Source organism: Falco biarmicus, chromosome 4 (assembly GCF_023638135.1).
Source record: "Falco biarmicus isolate bFalBia1 chromosome 4, bFalBia1.pri, whole genome shotgun sequence".
Lineage (NCBI taxonomy): Eukaryota > Metazoa > Chordata > Aves > Falconiformes > Falconidae > Falco > Falco biarmicus.
This window is the reverse complement of record NC_079291.1, coordinates 61,469,606-61,486,240: the sequence shown is the minus strand read 5'-3', so window position 1 is coordinate 61,486,240 and position 16,635 is coordinate 61,469,606. Positions and strand designations below refer to the sequence as shown.

Sequence of the window (16,635 nt, the reverse complement as noted above, 5' to 3'; positions counted from 1 at the left end):
TGGAAGGAATGACTAGAGAGCCTAAGCAATTGCTTGATGTGTAACTTAATTTAGAAATTAAGATACTTTAAAAGCTAAACCTTGCTGATTGCTTTTGTTTCCTATGATTTATCTGAACTTCATTGTATATCTGTCTCTTGTACCTGAAGTGAACCATGAATGCAGCATACTGTGTTGCAAGGTTAAGGAAATGTCCTGATGTCCTCTTGTTTCCAGCCAGACTTTGACTTGGATTTGCAGTTGTGCAAAAAGAACAACTCTGAATGGATTTGCCTTTAGCACTTGTCCTAAAATCAGAGGGTTTCTTTCAGTTAGTTAATCTTTGTTTGCAAAAATTACTTTGAACAGAAGCGGTTCCCGCTTTTAACATTTACGCGCACTGTTGTAACATAGAGCTAATGAAGATTTTGGAATTTAATTTGCAATACCCAAAAAACTAATAAGCAAATATTACCTTTGGAATGGTTAATGTTTTCTCCTTAATGAATGCTGGTGTTTCACATCAAGTGAAGCAAGTAAATAGGAAGTTTTTCTCTTTGCAATTAGTAGAAATGGTTCCCAGTGCAGTGCTAATAACCAGAATTGCTGTTAGAATGTAAGGCTGGTCAAAGAGCTGGTCACGACATCTTTCTGCTACGGAAGTAGAATATATTGTTCCCAAGTTACTCATAGAACAGGGATCAGAAGGGATGGTCCAATCCTGACACTCAGCCCTACAGCAAGATCAGATCTGCTTGGTCATGTCTTTCTAGACTGCCACACCTAGCTCACTGGTTAGGTGTGGGGAGGAACTGTCGTTCTAGAGAAATGGCAGTTTATTTGCACTTGAAGGTAAAGGTGGAGAATCAAATGCCACATAGTTAAACTGTGGGGATGAAGCCAGGATGGTGTCTGCACAGCATGTGAGGAAACTGGTTTCTTAGGGATGAGAATTTTTCTTCATGTTAGACCTGTGCTTTATTTTGTGGATGTTAGGTATATCCACTTGAATTTTTAAGTAGTCTAGGCTTGGGTGGGGTTTTTTTGCCTGCTCCTTACTTCTGTGACTGATTAGAATAGAGTATTTCAGTTGGAAGGGACCTGCAGCAATCATCTAGTCCAACTACCTTTTAGCGCTTGAAGCTTTTACCATAATTGCAATTCTTGCACTTGCAGCATTCATAAACTTTCATTTCTAATGTGCATGAGGCTGATATGAGGCACATTTGTGTTTTCCTCCTCTCTGCTTGCTTTAGCTGAGCAATCAGGTTAGTTTGTGTCCTGTCATAAGGGATCAGATCTGCTGTTGTGATGGGACAGCCATGGAGTCTGGGTGCTGATAACCAGAGGTTTTGTGGTGTGCTCAGTGCTGGCTTTGCTTTTAAGGATTATTTCATGTTTGCTTTTTGTCCTCTGCCCTTAGATTAGGGATATGATCCTGTGAGTCCCAACATAACATAGCTCTAGCAAGACTCATGCTGAAAAAAATCACCAGTGAGGTGAATCCCTGAATTTTTCTGTTCCAGCATACCAGAACTGGAAAGGAAGTTACAAGCAGGTAACTCAGACGGTGTTTTTTTCATTTCAGTTACTGCCATATATTCAAAAGGTATTTTTTGATTATTCTTTTCAGTAGTCTGAGTATGTACATGAGTAGGCATGTGTATGTGGGGATTTCCTGTCATATTTCCCACTCTGAACAGCTCTGGAAGAGGGCTTTGCCATTGGAATTTTAAATTAAAATTTATTTATTTTTCTACTTGCTCCTGAGACTTAGAATAGATAGTCCATGTTTCTGGTGATTTCAGTGCACCTTTAAAAACAATTTTTATTTTTTTTACATTTGCCTTGGACTTGATTTAAACATGTCACGTTTGCTACTGGACCAAAACAAGCTAAAGGGTAAATCCCCAGCTTTTTCTGATGTAGTCTCTGCAACTTCCTTCCACACCATGTGTCTGTTGCTTTGCGGGGTACCGTATTCTAGGTTCCCCACATGACTATAAGACAAAACCTTTCTATTCTGCATGACCATGATGTGTAGTGTTTTGGCCTGCTTGTCAGCCTTACCCCTTGCATTGCAAGGTCTCTGGGCAGCAAGAACACACTTCTCATGCTTCCTCTCTCCCAAAATCCTGGAATGTTCATGCTGGTGCTGGACTGTTGGCATACTGAAATTGCCTACAGCCAAGAAAGTGATATTGATTCTTATGGAAAGATGTAGTGCCTTGCTAAAAGATAAGAGCAAAAATATTTCTTCAGGTTTTCCATTTGGTCATTAGGCCAGTGTTCTGGTGCTTCTGTTGCTAGGAGTCTGATTATTTTTAGTTGTATTACTGGTGAGGGAAAAAATAGGTAGATCATTGTAAAACAATCCTGTGGGCATTAAATAAAATTTAATCTGAAATTAAAAGCATAATGGCTGTACTTAGGGTTTGTCTTCCTTTATATGCTTTCTCCCATATAGCTGAAAATGGATTCTTAGGAAAGAATATGAAACAAAACAGCGCCTGTGGTGCCTCCCCCAGCTTCTAAACATTTGAGGCTTACAGAATTGCTAAGCCAGATATGCATAAAAACCCTTAATGGATTTCTTGCTTGTGTGAACTTATCAGAGCTTCTCCTCTAGTATTCTTTATAATCAAGATGGTGAAGGCAAGTTGTTCAAAATGACCACCTGTTTTTAGTGGGTAGCCTGTGTTTAGGTCTTGTATTGAATTCACTGGTGCAATCATTAATGGTATTTTCCTGTGGACAAAATGGCTTATTTCATATGCTTTGGGTGTCTTATTGTCCCAGTCTTAGTCTGGAGAAGCCAGGAAAAAGGTCTCTATTTCCTCTCAGATAAAAATGTAAAAATCTTGGATAATCATAGCTTTGAACTTTAAAAAAAAATTCTGTCTTGCATTCAAGCCTCTCACTTCTCAGCACATTGTTGTGAACCACACCATTTAGATTGAGATTTTAAAAAAAAAGAGACTAAGTTTCTTCTGCTCCATCTTTCCTAGAAATTTGGTTCGTGTTTTGTTTTAATATATTATCTTAACCTTTTCTTAGGGCTTTTTATATTGCATCTTTTATACTTTGTAAATCAAATCGCAAGTTTAAGTTGACTGCTTCTGACATCTGCGATTCAGTTTGTCCTTGGTAAACATCCTAGTCAAAAGTCTTACAGTCAAGTCAAAATATGTTTTGACAAGAAGTATCTGCATTAGTTTATTTTACTGTGTAGCATACTCTGGCTTAGTCTTCTGAACTGTGGCTGCTTATGCTTCCCTCCCTTGTTCCCCATGCAAAAATAACTTTCTTTAGATTGTCTTAGCTGTAAAGCCTGTTCTGGTCTCTTCTCTTGTTACTGGTGTGTTGCTAATAGTTAAAGCACTGAAAGTGCTTCAGTCTGTGTCCAAGAGCACTTCCCTTAAGACCACGTTGCTGACAGCTAGCCTCAGTCCTTCTTTTCTAATTGGCATTTTGGCATCTCCTCAGAGTACTGCTTAATTCTTTCACTGCTAAGCTCCTTTTCTTCCTCCCTTTCAGACAGTTTGGTTCCTAGCTCTGTTCCTGCGCATTCTCTCTGACCAGCGGGTCACAGCAGTGGTGCCTGATGTCTCTTCCGCTGGTGGCCGTTCTCTGCCCTTCCTTCCCTTAGGCAAAATCCAGTAGCTTGATCAAATTACCTCTAGGCTCATGAGTGCTTGGTGTTTCTCCCTTCTGAGAGAAGGAAGAAGAATGCTGCAAGTCTTCTAAAACAAGTTGGTAATGTTTATTTTTCTTTTATTTATCTGGTTTTCTCACAAGCTTCCTTTCTTTCCCACTTCCAGCTGGACACAGTGCCTTTGCTGAAGCATTGCACATGCTGGAATTGCCCGACCCCCTGATGTATTCCGGGATGGCAGCTAGGTGACGGCAGTTGAGGATGACCCTGACTGAAAAACTGCGCGAGAGGATATCGCGGGCATTCTACAACCACGGGTTGTTGTGTGCTTCCTACCCTATTCCTATCATCCTCTTTACTGGTCTCTGTATTCTGGCCTGCTGGTAAGTCATGCAAAGTACTTGTTGTCACAGGGTGCTGCTGCTTTGTGGGGTTTTCATAGCAACGCCATGAACATGCTCTGGTTTCCCTGTCTTGTGGGCTATCCCAGAAGCTTTTTTTTTTTTGCTTTTTTTTTACCTTCATAGATTTTTGTTATGCCTTTTTGTGGGACAAAAGAAAAGAGAGATGAAATTTCTTCTTGTGGTTTAATGAGTAAATAGGAAAACCTAATTGAGTAAGTGAAGTAAAGCAATAAATAAAATAGAATTAACTCCTGGTGGTGAACTCCAAAACCATGAATTAAAAATGGGGAGAAGGAAAGTTGATCTTTCTCTCCATAGTTGCCTGTTCTGTTCTCCCTTAAGCTTGCACTCTTCTTTTTCAACTCTTGCCTTGGCTCACTTGTGTTGTGTGTGTTTGCAAATTCTTTGCTCTCCTTATGGACTCTAGTTGGGATATGAGTTGCAACTGAATGTAATTTCACTCTCAGAAATGTTACACAGGTCTCTTAATCATTTCCAATGAGGTGTTGTTATTGCTGGTGTTGAGAAGACTTTTGTGTTCAGATTTGTGTGCAGACACTTGTGTGTGCATATACAGATTCTACCTTCAGGTTAATTCTAAGCATCTCGTCTTTTTTGGTCAAAGTAAACCCTACGTGATGATCTACTCTGCCTTTAGAAAAGCTCCACCTGTTTTAGTACAGATGTAAATTCTTCTTGGAGCACTGCTATGAATAAGGCAGACTTCTTTCACATATACAGTTTAAAAATTACGGAAGCGACGATTTTTGTGTTTTCAAAACCTGTGAGATTGCTTCTCATGCCTGTGACTCTTCAAGCTTGTGAGCAGGAACCAAGGTGTTGCTTTTCTGTTTTTTCACTGCTTCATATGAATTCTTCTAACTGTCAATGATAATAGTTTTATTTTCAGATCTCTTGTTCTGCAGAAATATGAAGCTTCTACAAGGTCTAAGCAAGTGGATTCTACATTCAGTTTAGTTTTGTTAATATGGTTACAAGTAATGGCTCTGTCTTTTGCCTTCAGCTTTGCTGGATGTTGCTTTCACATGTCAGGCCTGCGTGAGCCAAAATGGACTTCCACCAAGAGTCCTGAGTCCCCATGCCACAGCGCTACTCTTGCTTACGAATTGCTCTCAGAGCTACCAGTGGTATTAGGCTCCCCTTTTCAGTTATCTTTCAGGTGCTGTTGCCTGGGGATAAACGCAGGAGTACAAGACAACTGCTTCAGTATAAAACATTTATCTAAACAAGTGCTGCATTTTGGGAGAGCTCAATACAAAAACTGCGTGCTTACTCCTTTTCCTAAACTTGTGGTTTCCCAGACAGGAGGAATCTGATCTAGGATTACTAGCAGCTGTCCTCATTCTTCTTGGGAACCTTGTGACCACTAGGTCAGAACTGGTATCTGTCCTGCCGTGCTAGTCATATGTTCAAGCAGTGTGAATTAAGGTGTTTCCATTAAGTCTCTGAAGCTTCAAGCTAGGTTGTGTTTGACAGAGTAGCTGCTGGTAACTGTGTATTTGTGGAAGTGTCTGCATTACTCGGTGCTGATATTTGAGGATTCTGTGGCTGTTGGTTCCCTTTAGGCTGCAGAAGTTTGTCCAAGACACCATCAGGCATAAAGTGAATAGTCTTGTTTCCTTTAATGAGTTTGTCACTTAATAGAAAAGCAAAAAATGGCCCTAGGAGAGGCAGGGTTTTAACAATACTGTGCTACCCTCTGAGAGCAAGAATACCTTGCCAAAAAAAATCAAAGTGTAGATAAAGTGTTCCCACTTTAGAAGCAATTTTTGAGGTTGTTTCAGTTCCTGTTTTGAGCTGGTCTGTATTAACTGGTCTTAACTAGGCATTAATTCTGGCTTGAGAAGTGGCATTACTAACTAGGTCAAAACTATTCCAAGAGTCTGGCCGTTCTACACTTGAGCACTTTAGTGTGGTAAGACTGAACTCTGACAGGATATCTGTGCACAGGACACACTGAAATATTTATTGGAAGTTTAGTTTGGGGTTCAGGTCTTCAAGTATTCCTCTTAGAGCCTGAGGTCTGACTCTTTAACTGTTGACCTGGATGATGGGGTGGGCTGCACCCTCAGTGAGTTTGTGGATGATAAAAACTTAATATATCCTGAACTGGAAAGTGGGAAAACTGGATGAAAACTGGGAGACTGGCTAATATGTGTGGGCAGAGAGGAACCTTATGAAGTTTTGTGCCAGGTCCTGCACTTGGGTCACAAGAACCCCACACAATGCTACAGGCTTGGGACAGAGTGGCTGGAAAGCTGCCTGGTGGGAAAGGACCTGAGGGGTGTCAGCTGACAGTGGCTGAACGTTGAGCCGGCAAGGTGGCCAAGGAGGCCAGCAGCAGCCTGGCTGGTGTCAGACACGGTGTGGCCAGCAGGGCCGGGGCAGTGCCCGTCCCCCTGCGCTGGGCACTGGGGGGGCCGCCCCTCGGATGCTGGGCTCAGTTTGGGCCCCTCAGCACCAGCCAGACCCTGAGGGGCTGGAGCGTGTCCAGAGCCGGGCAGGGGGCTGGGGAAGGGGCTGGGGCACCAGCCTGGGGGGGGGCTCAAGGGGGAGCTGGGCGTTCAGCCTGGAGAGAAGGGGGCTCAGGGGGGACCTTCTCGCTCCCTGCAGCTGCCTGACAGGGGGGTGCAGCGAGGGGGGGTCGTCTCTGCTCCCAGGAACAAGTGACAGGACAAGGGGAAATGGCCTCACCTTGCCTCAGGGCAGGTTTAGATTGGGGATTGGAAAAAATTTTTCACTGAAAGATTTGTCAGGTGCTGACACAGGCTGCTCAGGGAGGTGGTGGAGTCACTGTCCCCGGAGGTGTGAAAACACACCTAGATGCGGTGCTTAGGGACGTGGTTTAGTGATGGACTTGGCAGTGCTGGGTTAATGGTTGAACTTGGTGATCTTAAAGGTCTTTTCCAATCTCAACGGTTCTGTGATTCTAAGCTCAACACAAGGGAATGTGAAAGGAAGAATAACACCAGGCATCTGTACAGGCTGGGGGTCAACTGTCTGGAAAGTGGCTTTGCAGAACAGGCCCTGGAGGTCTTGGTAGACACCAAATTGAGCACAAGCCAGCTCTGTGTCTTCATGGCAGAGGTGGTCTGCAGTATCCTGGCTGCATTAGGGGTACAGCGTTGCCAGCAGATTGAGGGAGGCGATCCTTCCTTTCCACATGGCACTGGTGAGGCCACCCCTGGAGTGCTGGGTCCAGTGCTGGACTTCCGATTAGAAGGAGGACATGGAATTAATCAAGGAGGTCCACCAAATGGCCATGAAAATGATGGATTGGAGCATCTCTTGTGAGGAAAGGCTAACAGAACTGGGACTCTTCAGCCTGGAGAAGAGAAGTCTCGGGGGATCTTACCACCATATATAAATAGATGAAGAGAGAGTGTAGAGAGAACAGAGCCAGGCTCACCGCTTGGTGGGTGCCTAGTGACAAGACATGAGGCAACAAAGCTGAAACACAGGAGATCCTGCTTACACATGAAAAAATACTTTTTTACTTTAAGGTTGTTGAATAGTGGAGCAGGTATTCCAGAGAGGTGGTGTTGGAGTTTCCATCCTTGGAGATGCTCAGACACAGCCCTGAGGCACCCACTGTGGCAGATCCTCCTCCAGGCAGGTTTAGCCTAGGTGATCTCTGGAGCTGATTTCCAGGTTCAGCTCTCTGTTCTGTCTGCGTGCTTTCTAGTCTGCCTGTAAAATTCGTAAAGGAGCTGTGCAATGCAAAATTACATAGGAGAATTGGTTCTATCTCCCTTTTTAGTTTCTCCAGTATAAGTCCAGTTGATTTATCAAGGTGCTAGGAATGTGCGCTTCCCCTCATGCTTTCTTCCTTCTGTCTTGTGTTTTTTTTCCAAGCTGTAAAAGAAAGCAGTGCTAAAGGGATCATACATCCTTGCTATTGGATAATTTGCAAATAACTCCTCTTTTCTTGGCTAGGTAGCTTGGCAATTGCAGCCCACATATTACTCATTCATTTAAAATGAGAAATAAAACTTATTATATCTACTTAAAATGAAGTTACATTACCAGCTGTACCGTACGTTTCAGGTTCCTTGGCTTGTGCTATAGTTTGGGTATTTTCTTGCCAGAGCTCAAATTCAGGGGCGGCTCTCTATTGTGAACATTTGACAAGTATCCTTAGAAGTCTGAGATGCTTCTTCCTTGTTTGCTTTATGTGGAATAATCTGATATTTGTGGTGTGTGGCTGCAAGCAGTTGTTAGCTCTGTGGTTTATGCAACTATAGCTATTTAACGCTAATCCCTTAACAAATGGGTAGGGACTATGATCATGTAAACCTGGCGCAAGATACTTGGTACCTTTTTCAGGCTGTACTGTGCCAGAATCCTTCTAAACAAGTCTTTTCATCAGATATAATAAAATTGTATAGTTTTGGGGGGGTCAGGGTGCCAAGGCCAACAAAAAGACTCAAATTTCTTTTTTAATCGGGATGCCTGAATATATGAAGTGATATGAAATAAGAGGAAAACGGAAGTGATCAACAGTCACCTCTGACTGCTGGCTACTTGGGGGGGCGGGGCAGGAAATACTGAAAGTATTGTAGGAATTACATGGGAATATTACTTTTTAGCTAATGTACTAACCCACTTTAGGTTGAAGGTAAGTCCTGGAACTATGTAATCTTGGGCATTTCATGCGTAACCTGTCTGCCCTGTTCTGCTCTTTCCTATGCACCTGCTGTTGGCTGCTGGGCAGATGGAGCCTTGGTCTGACCCAGCACAGCTAGCTGTATGTATATTTGGTTTAAGACTACGTCCATCTGAATAGCCTTCCAGAATGCAAAACTGGCAGCTGTGGGGCGTGTTCAGCATGTAGTGTGGGTTGGGTGCTGTCTGCAGGAGTTGCTGCAGAGTTGCTTATGGGAAGAACTCACTGATGGCCACAAAGTGTCACATCTGTATTTTTTCCTGTCGTCATATTGTGAGGAGTCTGAGTAATGGTCTTTGGCACCGATTTACTGCTGGAATTTGAGCTCTTCAGAAGAATTTCATTTTCTTAGGACAGATCTCACTGATTCATCTCGACCACCTCACTGCAAAAATGCATGAGAAATGTGCTGAAATTTCAAGAAAGAAGCTGATGAAAAATAACCAAGGCCCAGCTTTGAAGTAGAAGCTCATTTAGGTGGTGTTTCTGTCCAGCATGATTGGTAAGAGACCCTCAGCACTGCTGGCATAGTGATGTAGATTAATGTCTGAAACAAGCATGGACCAATTAAGTAGTAAGAACTACAAGTCCTTCTAATGAGGAAAGAAGATAAAAAAGTGATCCAGCAGTTTCATACTGACTTTTGTCAACAGGGAAAGAGCTAATAACATCCTTGACATTGCTGAGAAGGTTAGTCCCAGTCCCTGAGGAAATGGGTGGAAAAAGTAGAAGGTAGTAAAGCAAAAAGGAAGCATTCTGTATTCTTCAGCCTAAACTAGGGTTAATAAGTACTTACACTGTTCAAGCAAGCAACAGTGGAGTTACATCTTGAGTTCTTGAGAGAGGTAAAACAGGCTTTTCCTCCGTTTGTATGCAAGGATAGCTTGTAAAATTCTGCTGCAGAGCAGTTAACTCAGTTGTTCTCATTTTCCTCCTTCACATATTAGTAAAACTTGACCATCTTTGGGTTCAGATGAATTTTTTAAAAGCTGAAATAAACCACATAGTCTACAATTTATTTATCATCAGTTCTGGTTCTCAACTGATGTGACAACAGCCAGCGTGCAGGTATTTCTCCTGTTCTAAGGGTCAGGAGTCAAGGATCAGGCAGTATAGTCACCACAGAGTGTCTGTTGCAGGTTGTTTGAATGTATTCTGTCTGGAACCTTGGAAGTATTTTGTGTAGACACAATTTTTAATGTCACCTATAGACAAGAGAGCATATCTGGTTTTGTTAATAAATTAATATTCAAAGCAAAAATCCCTATGACTCATACTCCCTAGTCATAAAGCCTCAAAATCCAAGTGATTCTTCACTTCAGAGGGAGGGTTTTCTGCTGAACTAGCTATTGGTAGATGTAGGGTTTGTTTGTTAACTTCTTGTTTTACTGTGTATCCTTTTGTAGGTGGCATTCATTTTCGTCATCCCACTTAAGTGGATCTGCATGTTTGGGGTTTTTTTTTCCTTAGTAGAATGAGAGTGCTGCTTAAGTCTATCTGACACAGGAGTAGTTCCTCCTCCCCAGCTCAGAGAAGAACAGATGATATCTATAAATGTGGTAATCAGGGTAAATTTGAAATTCCTGTGTAGTTGTGAAGAATAGTTTTTAGGTAAAGTAAGAATTTTACATCAAACAGTTCACCCTCTGAAGCAGGTTTAGGGGAATTAAACAGGGTGACTCTTTGCAGGTGGTCATTATTTTACTGAAGCACTAGTTTCTGCTACTAAAGAATTGTAGAACTGACTGGAATCAGAGCCCTCTTGTGTGTGTATGCATATATCTTTCTAAAAGAACATTCCATTATCTGATGGGTTTGTACTGTATCTTGTGTGATAACCACAGGAGCTGAGTTGCAGTCAGACTCTTTATGTTCCAAATCCACAGAGAATACAGCCTCCTGTGGGATCACGTGGTGAAATTAGAAGCAAATTCTTTGTAATGAGACCTCTGCTCTGCTTTGCAGAGAAAAGAAACTGGCAGCACAGAGCAAGGGGAATCTTTACTTTGGCAGTGCAGATATTTGAAGGCCCTATCAGTGGGAAACAGAGCAAAGCAAACATCACTTACTCAGAAACGGGTATTGTGTATGTGTTCACCGAGGCTAAAAAGAGAACTCGCTGTCGGATATCTGGCCTTCTCTACCTCTGGCAAGACCCTTTTTATGAAATTTCATCTCTCATTAGCAATGCGTTTTCAGGTTGCTCTATCTTCTGTGTTAGTTTAGGCTGGAAACAGGCTAAAAGCCTGTTCTGCAGTGTGCAGAATGGAGGTGGTAGCTATTTTAAGGCAACGTATCACCACCTTCCCTGTTACCTAAGACCTGGCAGCTCTCTACTTCCCTTCATATTTACCAGCTGAAGACTGTTCTGGGGTGGTGCGGATCTCCGCTTTGATTCTGAGAAGGAGGAATATGCAATTGTAGGGTTTGCAGTTCTGCTGAGTTGCCAGCTGCCTCGGGCTGACCTGGCAGTTCTCCATCTTGGCCTTCTAAGATGTCTTGAAAATATGTAAAGTAGTTGGATGAACATTTTTTGCCTGAATTTACCTCATGCTTGGTAACTAAAATGCACACTTGCTCGAATTCAGTGATACCAACTTGTAGATGATCTATTTTTCCTTTATTTTGGATTTGCAGAAGGGTGTCAGGGTGCACTGTTAAGTGAGCAGCTAAAAATAAACCTTCTCAAAACAAAAACTTCTTTTTGAGCTTTCCTGTCATCTGTTTTAGATCCTACTTTTCTTTCTTCCTTTCTCTGTGCTTTCCATTCTGGTGTTCACCTCTTTCCCTGATGGTCAAAATAATCTCTAACAAAGGGAAATGTGAGGAGAATCAAACCTTAGTGCTAGAAATCGCTTCGCTGTAACTCACTTGGAGCAGTTCTCACCTTTGGTAAGAACTGCACTTGGAAATGATGTAGGCCTGCCGCATCTGGCAGTCCTTGCAGCATCTAGTGTCTGTGGGAAGCCAGGATGCTTCTGACAACTCAGCAGCAGCTCTTGGTTGGGTGTTTTTTTAAGTATCTCTTTACTTAAAACGTGCTTTGACACTGATGTCTGAAGTAGTTACATTGAATTTCTCTGTATGGCTGAGTGGTTCTTTTTTACTCTGTCCTTTTTTATTTCTGCTGTCAGTCTGTCTCAAGTATCGCTGACAAGATCAGCTGGTATCACATGCCTATATAGGGCCAAATAAATTCAAGAACTAATGTTTTAGCATCTTACTAAAATAACTTACAGAAAGTGTAATCTAGAACGTGTGCTGTGTGTGTTCTTCCATCAGAGAGTCTCAAAACCTTTCATAAACATGAATCCTCAAATATCACTGTGTTGTAAGTAAATATATGCTCCTGCTTCCCTCATGGGGACATATATTTACATTGTAGTTGGCTCAAAATGAGGGAGCTTTTGAAAAAGAGTCCCAATAGTAGGTCTTGTTCCTGAGCTCTGCTGCAAAACAACACCATGAGCCATCCGCACTGTCTAGATCATGTTGCAGTGAGGACTACAGGAGCTAAACGGATGTGTACAGACAGCAGGGTCTGTTTTAACCTTTTATTTACATCTTCTAAACATGGATTTCCTATGGGGCCTTTTCTCTGAAGGTAGTTGCTCAACATGAGGATTATAATAATAAATAGTTCCAGATATTTTTTTTTATTTTTTTTTTTTTAGTGTGCCAGACAATCTGCTAGGAAGTCCTGTTACTGATGGGCGCACATTGGTGTCTTCTAATACCACAGCTGACACAGCTCTTCTAGTCTCAGTAAAATACAGAATCTTAGAATGGTTAGGGTTGGAAGGGACGTTTAAAGGTCATCTGGTCAAACCCCCTGCCATGGGCAGGGACATCTTCAGCTAGACCAGGTTGCTCCATCCATCCAACCTGGCCTTGGATGCTTCCAGGGCTGGGGCACCCACAGCTGCTCTGGGCAGCCTGTGCCGGCGCCTCACCGCCCTCACAGGGAAGGATTACTTCTCAATATCTAATCTAAATCTACCCTCTTTCAAAATATGAAGACATTATCACCAAAGACAAAAGCTCTTGTTCCTGATGGAAGTAATAACGTGTGAGAGTACAGCCGTGACTGAAAAGTGTTATGCCTCATTGTCTTGAGCAATGATGAGTATTGGAATTAGGACTCATTAGCTTATAGGGAAATGAAAAGAACTGTGTTACTTGGCAACATGACTTTTGTTGACTGATCAGCCTGGAAGTGTAGAGGAAGCTGAAGGAGCCCATCAGTGTGACCTGCAGAAAATTTTAGACTAGATAGAGCAAATCTAATGCTGTTTTTTATCACATGAGCAAGAGGCAAACAGTTTGAATAACTGCAGTGTTAGGTGCTACTTTCCTTTTCCTTGCCTAATGTCAGGATGGATTAAAAATATGGATCAGAGGGAGCATGTAGATATTTTCCTAAAGTGTAAATCCTGTCCCATATTACTGATTTAATCAAATTGCAGGTAAATGCTGAAGTTGATTTAGATATCAACAGATCTACCCTGACCACAGGCCTGAAGAAGATGGTGGAATATGGGAGTGTCAGTTGCCTTGGTTTGCTGACAGCTGCAGTAGGATACAGTCCTCAACCACGTGCAGACATCCGTAGATTATTTTTTTTTCTTTGTCAGAAATTTCCCTTTTGTTCTTCCATTCATTTTGTTGCCTTTGAGTCTTCTAGTAAGTGCCATTTACTCTTCCCTGCATTGCGTCTGCATGTGCTTTCAGGTTTTTGGACAAGTTTGAAAATCCTAACACAAAAAATAAAACACAATGAAACAAAACCAAACCCCCTTGGTCATTCAAAAATAGCCATTAAGGTGCTGTGAGTTGTTGCATCCTGTATTTTGGGAGGTGACTTGTACTTCAGGATGGGAGTGGTTTGCTTTTTCCCCTCTACAGAAAATTAAACTTCTTTTAACAACAGAAAAAGCAAATAAGGATTTTCAGCTAACTTTCTTTTTAGCTGTTAGCAGACAGCTTGTCCTGTCTTGGATCTTTCTCTGAGGCCTCATGGAACCCTGAGCCAACTGGCAGCTGTATACGGATTGTCGTTGCTTAGATGAACTTTCCTCCTTCCTAGCTTCTCTGGTAGCTTCAGTAGCTAAACCCATGGCTACTGCAAAGAGCAGGTGTGTATGTCGGAGGAGATCATTAAATAGTAGAGGAGGAGTCAGCACACATCCCCTCTCCACTCTGGCAACAGGCATGTTTCTTGGTTATGAAGTAGTTTTATTCAGGTGTAAATATGCTAGTGGCTGAGACCAACTTTGTGGAGCAACTGGCAACCATCTCCAGAGGCTAGGTTTTTTTAAAACATAGAAATCTGTTTTTTTTCCAAGTTTCTGTGGTATGTAAGCTGGCATGTTAAGGTCATACCTTACGGCCTCGAGCACAGAAGAGGCGTAACCGAATCCGGAATTGCTTGATGTGACATGCTCAATACTGACTGAACATCTATGGTTGTGGCCAGGTTGTTATTTTGCAGACAGCTGTGGAAATTTCAGTCACTCACCTTTCGCAGCTGTTCTCCTGTCCCTCTGCCCCACAGCTCAGCCAGCAGTTCATGTTAACCCCCAAGTGCAGGAACAGGGGTGAGGTCTGTTTAACAGGGCTGTTAATGACCTGGATGAGGGAGCAGAGCATGTGCTCACCAAGTTGGTAGATCATGCCAGAGTGGGGAGAGCAGTCAGTACGGTGGAGAGCCCAGCTGCCATTCAGAGACACTTGGACAGGTTGGGAAGCTCAGCAAAGGCAAAAAGGCAAATGCCGAGTGCTGTGCCTGGGATGGAGTAAGCCCCTGGAGCAGGACAGGCTGGAAAGCAGCTTTGCAGCGAGTTGGACGTGAGGCAGGCAGCATGTCCTTGCAATGGAACGGCCAGCTGCATCCTGGGCTGCCCCAGCAAGTGTAGCTAGCAGGGTTAAGGAGAAGGGAGTCTTCCCTCTGCTTGGCTTCTGTGAAACCACAGTTCTGCATCTGCTCTGGGGCTCTGCAGTATGAGAAAGGCATTGACATACTGGAGCACGTCCAGCCAAGCTATCAGAACGAGAAGCTGTGGAGTACCATGGCGGGGGGAGGAGAGGCTGAGGAGACCAACTGTCTTCAGCCCTAAGTAGCGATCTTACTGCTGGCCCACAGCTACTCATTGGGAGGGTGTAGAGAAGGAGGCAGGTTCTTCTCAGCGTATGCAGTGGAAGGACAAGAGAAAATGGACAGATGGGAAATTCTAAATAGATCCAAGGAAAAAAGCGTTTATTATGAGGGTTATCATATAACTAGAATAAGTGCCCAGAGAGGCTGTGGGACTTCAGTCCTTGGAGATGCGCAAACCCAGGCTGAATGTGTCTCTGAGAAACCTGCTCTTCTGGGCCCTGGTTTAAGCAGGAGTTTGCACTGGAGCCCTCCAGAGACCCCTTCCATGTGGCGGGGGTCTGTGATGATGGAGGTCATTGCTCGAAGCAGGGCTAACCCCTAATTTAGGCTTGGAGCCCTGTGTGATTGACTTTTGAATATCTGCAGCGATAGAGTCCACTGCTACTCTGGCCCCTTTTCCAGTGTTTGACTGCTCTTATTGTGAAGAGGTTTTTTCCTTATGTCTACTTGGAATTGTCTTTGCTGCAGCTTGTGTCCTTTCCCTGTACATCCCTGAGACAAGTCTGGGGTCATCTTCGCTATAACCACTAACTAATTAGCTGAAGACTACATCTTAGAATCCCTTCTCAGTCTCCTCCAGGTTGAATGAGTCCAGTTAACCCAGTATCTCCTTTTGCACTGTGTTCTCCTGCCATGTCACCATTTTGGTGGCCTGCACTGGACTGGCTGTGGGGGCATGGGCTGGCGAGGCTGGCAGGTACCTCTGGAGGTCATCTGGTCCAACCCCCCCCCTGCTCACGCTGGGTTTGGGGGTGCTATAGTGAATAAGCAGGGTGAGGGGGGGTGGCTGCTTGTTCCCTAGGCTACCTGTGGGTGGCTGGGACAAAGGGAGGGATGCAGTCATCTTCTGGGAGGTGGCAATTTCTTGCTTCTGTAGGCTAAGCTCATTGCACCCACTGAAATGACCTTCATCTCTGGCTACAGAAGTTAGCTTTCCCCACCTGGCAATTAATAAGAAGGCCAAATCCTTGCATCCCAGCAGGTCTTTGGGAAGTGAAAAGAATCCACATGCAAGTGACACCTCTGCCAGGATTTGGGGCATTTTTGCGTTGAAAGGCAGTAAGAGTGGGAAGAGTTTTTAAGGTAGGATTGCATCCTAGCAATCTTGCTCAACTAGGAAGAAGTACTTGTGAAATGTTGAGCATCCGGAACAGCTCAGCGTTTCCATCACCTTTTACTTGGTGACATAACCATGACTTCTGGCAGTAGACAGGTCTTCACCACGGACCGTCAGCTGTGTTGCTCTCAGCCTTTCCTGCAGCCTCTGGGTATTGAGGCTTCCTGAGCGGTGCAGCGTGGGCACTGCCTGTGTTGGCCTGTCTGGCAGTAGCCTGGTCTTAGAGATGCAGATTCAATCTGCAGAAGAGAAGCTTCTGAAGCCTAAGCTGCTCCATCAGTGCTGGTGAGGCAAAACCAGCCTGTCCCGTTGTGACTCCTGCAGCATGCTGTCTGTTAGAGTCAGTGCCTCTAAATTTGAATGAGTTAAATTCTAGAAAAGACTCTTGTTCTGACTCCTTAAAACTGACAGGTGATTACATAGGGAAATCCATCTTTGGATAAGCATGTCGTATAATTTGAAAATATTTTCCTTAGATTTCTGGACAGTCATCAACATCAAAGTCATTTAATGAAAAAATCATTCTTCCACAGTCACTTGTTCATCTCATTCTGCTTTCTTTATCATGTATACTCGGTTGTATTAATGTCTGTCTCAGCCTCAGTCAGACACAGGATGTATCTCCCCCAGGCTTTT

General features: G+C 43.4%; 1 protein-coding gene across 3 annotated transcripts in view; it reads left to right on the top strand.

Moving 5' to 3' along the window:
- Positions 1 to 16,635, top strand: part of SCAP (SREBF chaperone) — a 68,558-nt gene that overhangs the window by 18,269 nt on the left and 33,654 nt on the right. For all 3 annotated transcript variants that reach the window (XM_056333981.1, XM_056333982.1, XM_056333983.1), the window contains exon 2: positions 3,801 to 4,017. In XM_056333981.1, coding sequence (XP_056189956.1) covers positions 3,896 to 4,017 — 122 coding nt within the window. In that variant the 5' untranslated portion in view covers positions 3,801 to 3,895. The remainder of the gene's footprint in view (positions 1 to 3,800; positions 4,018 to 16,635) is intronic.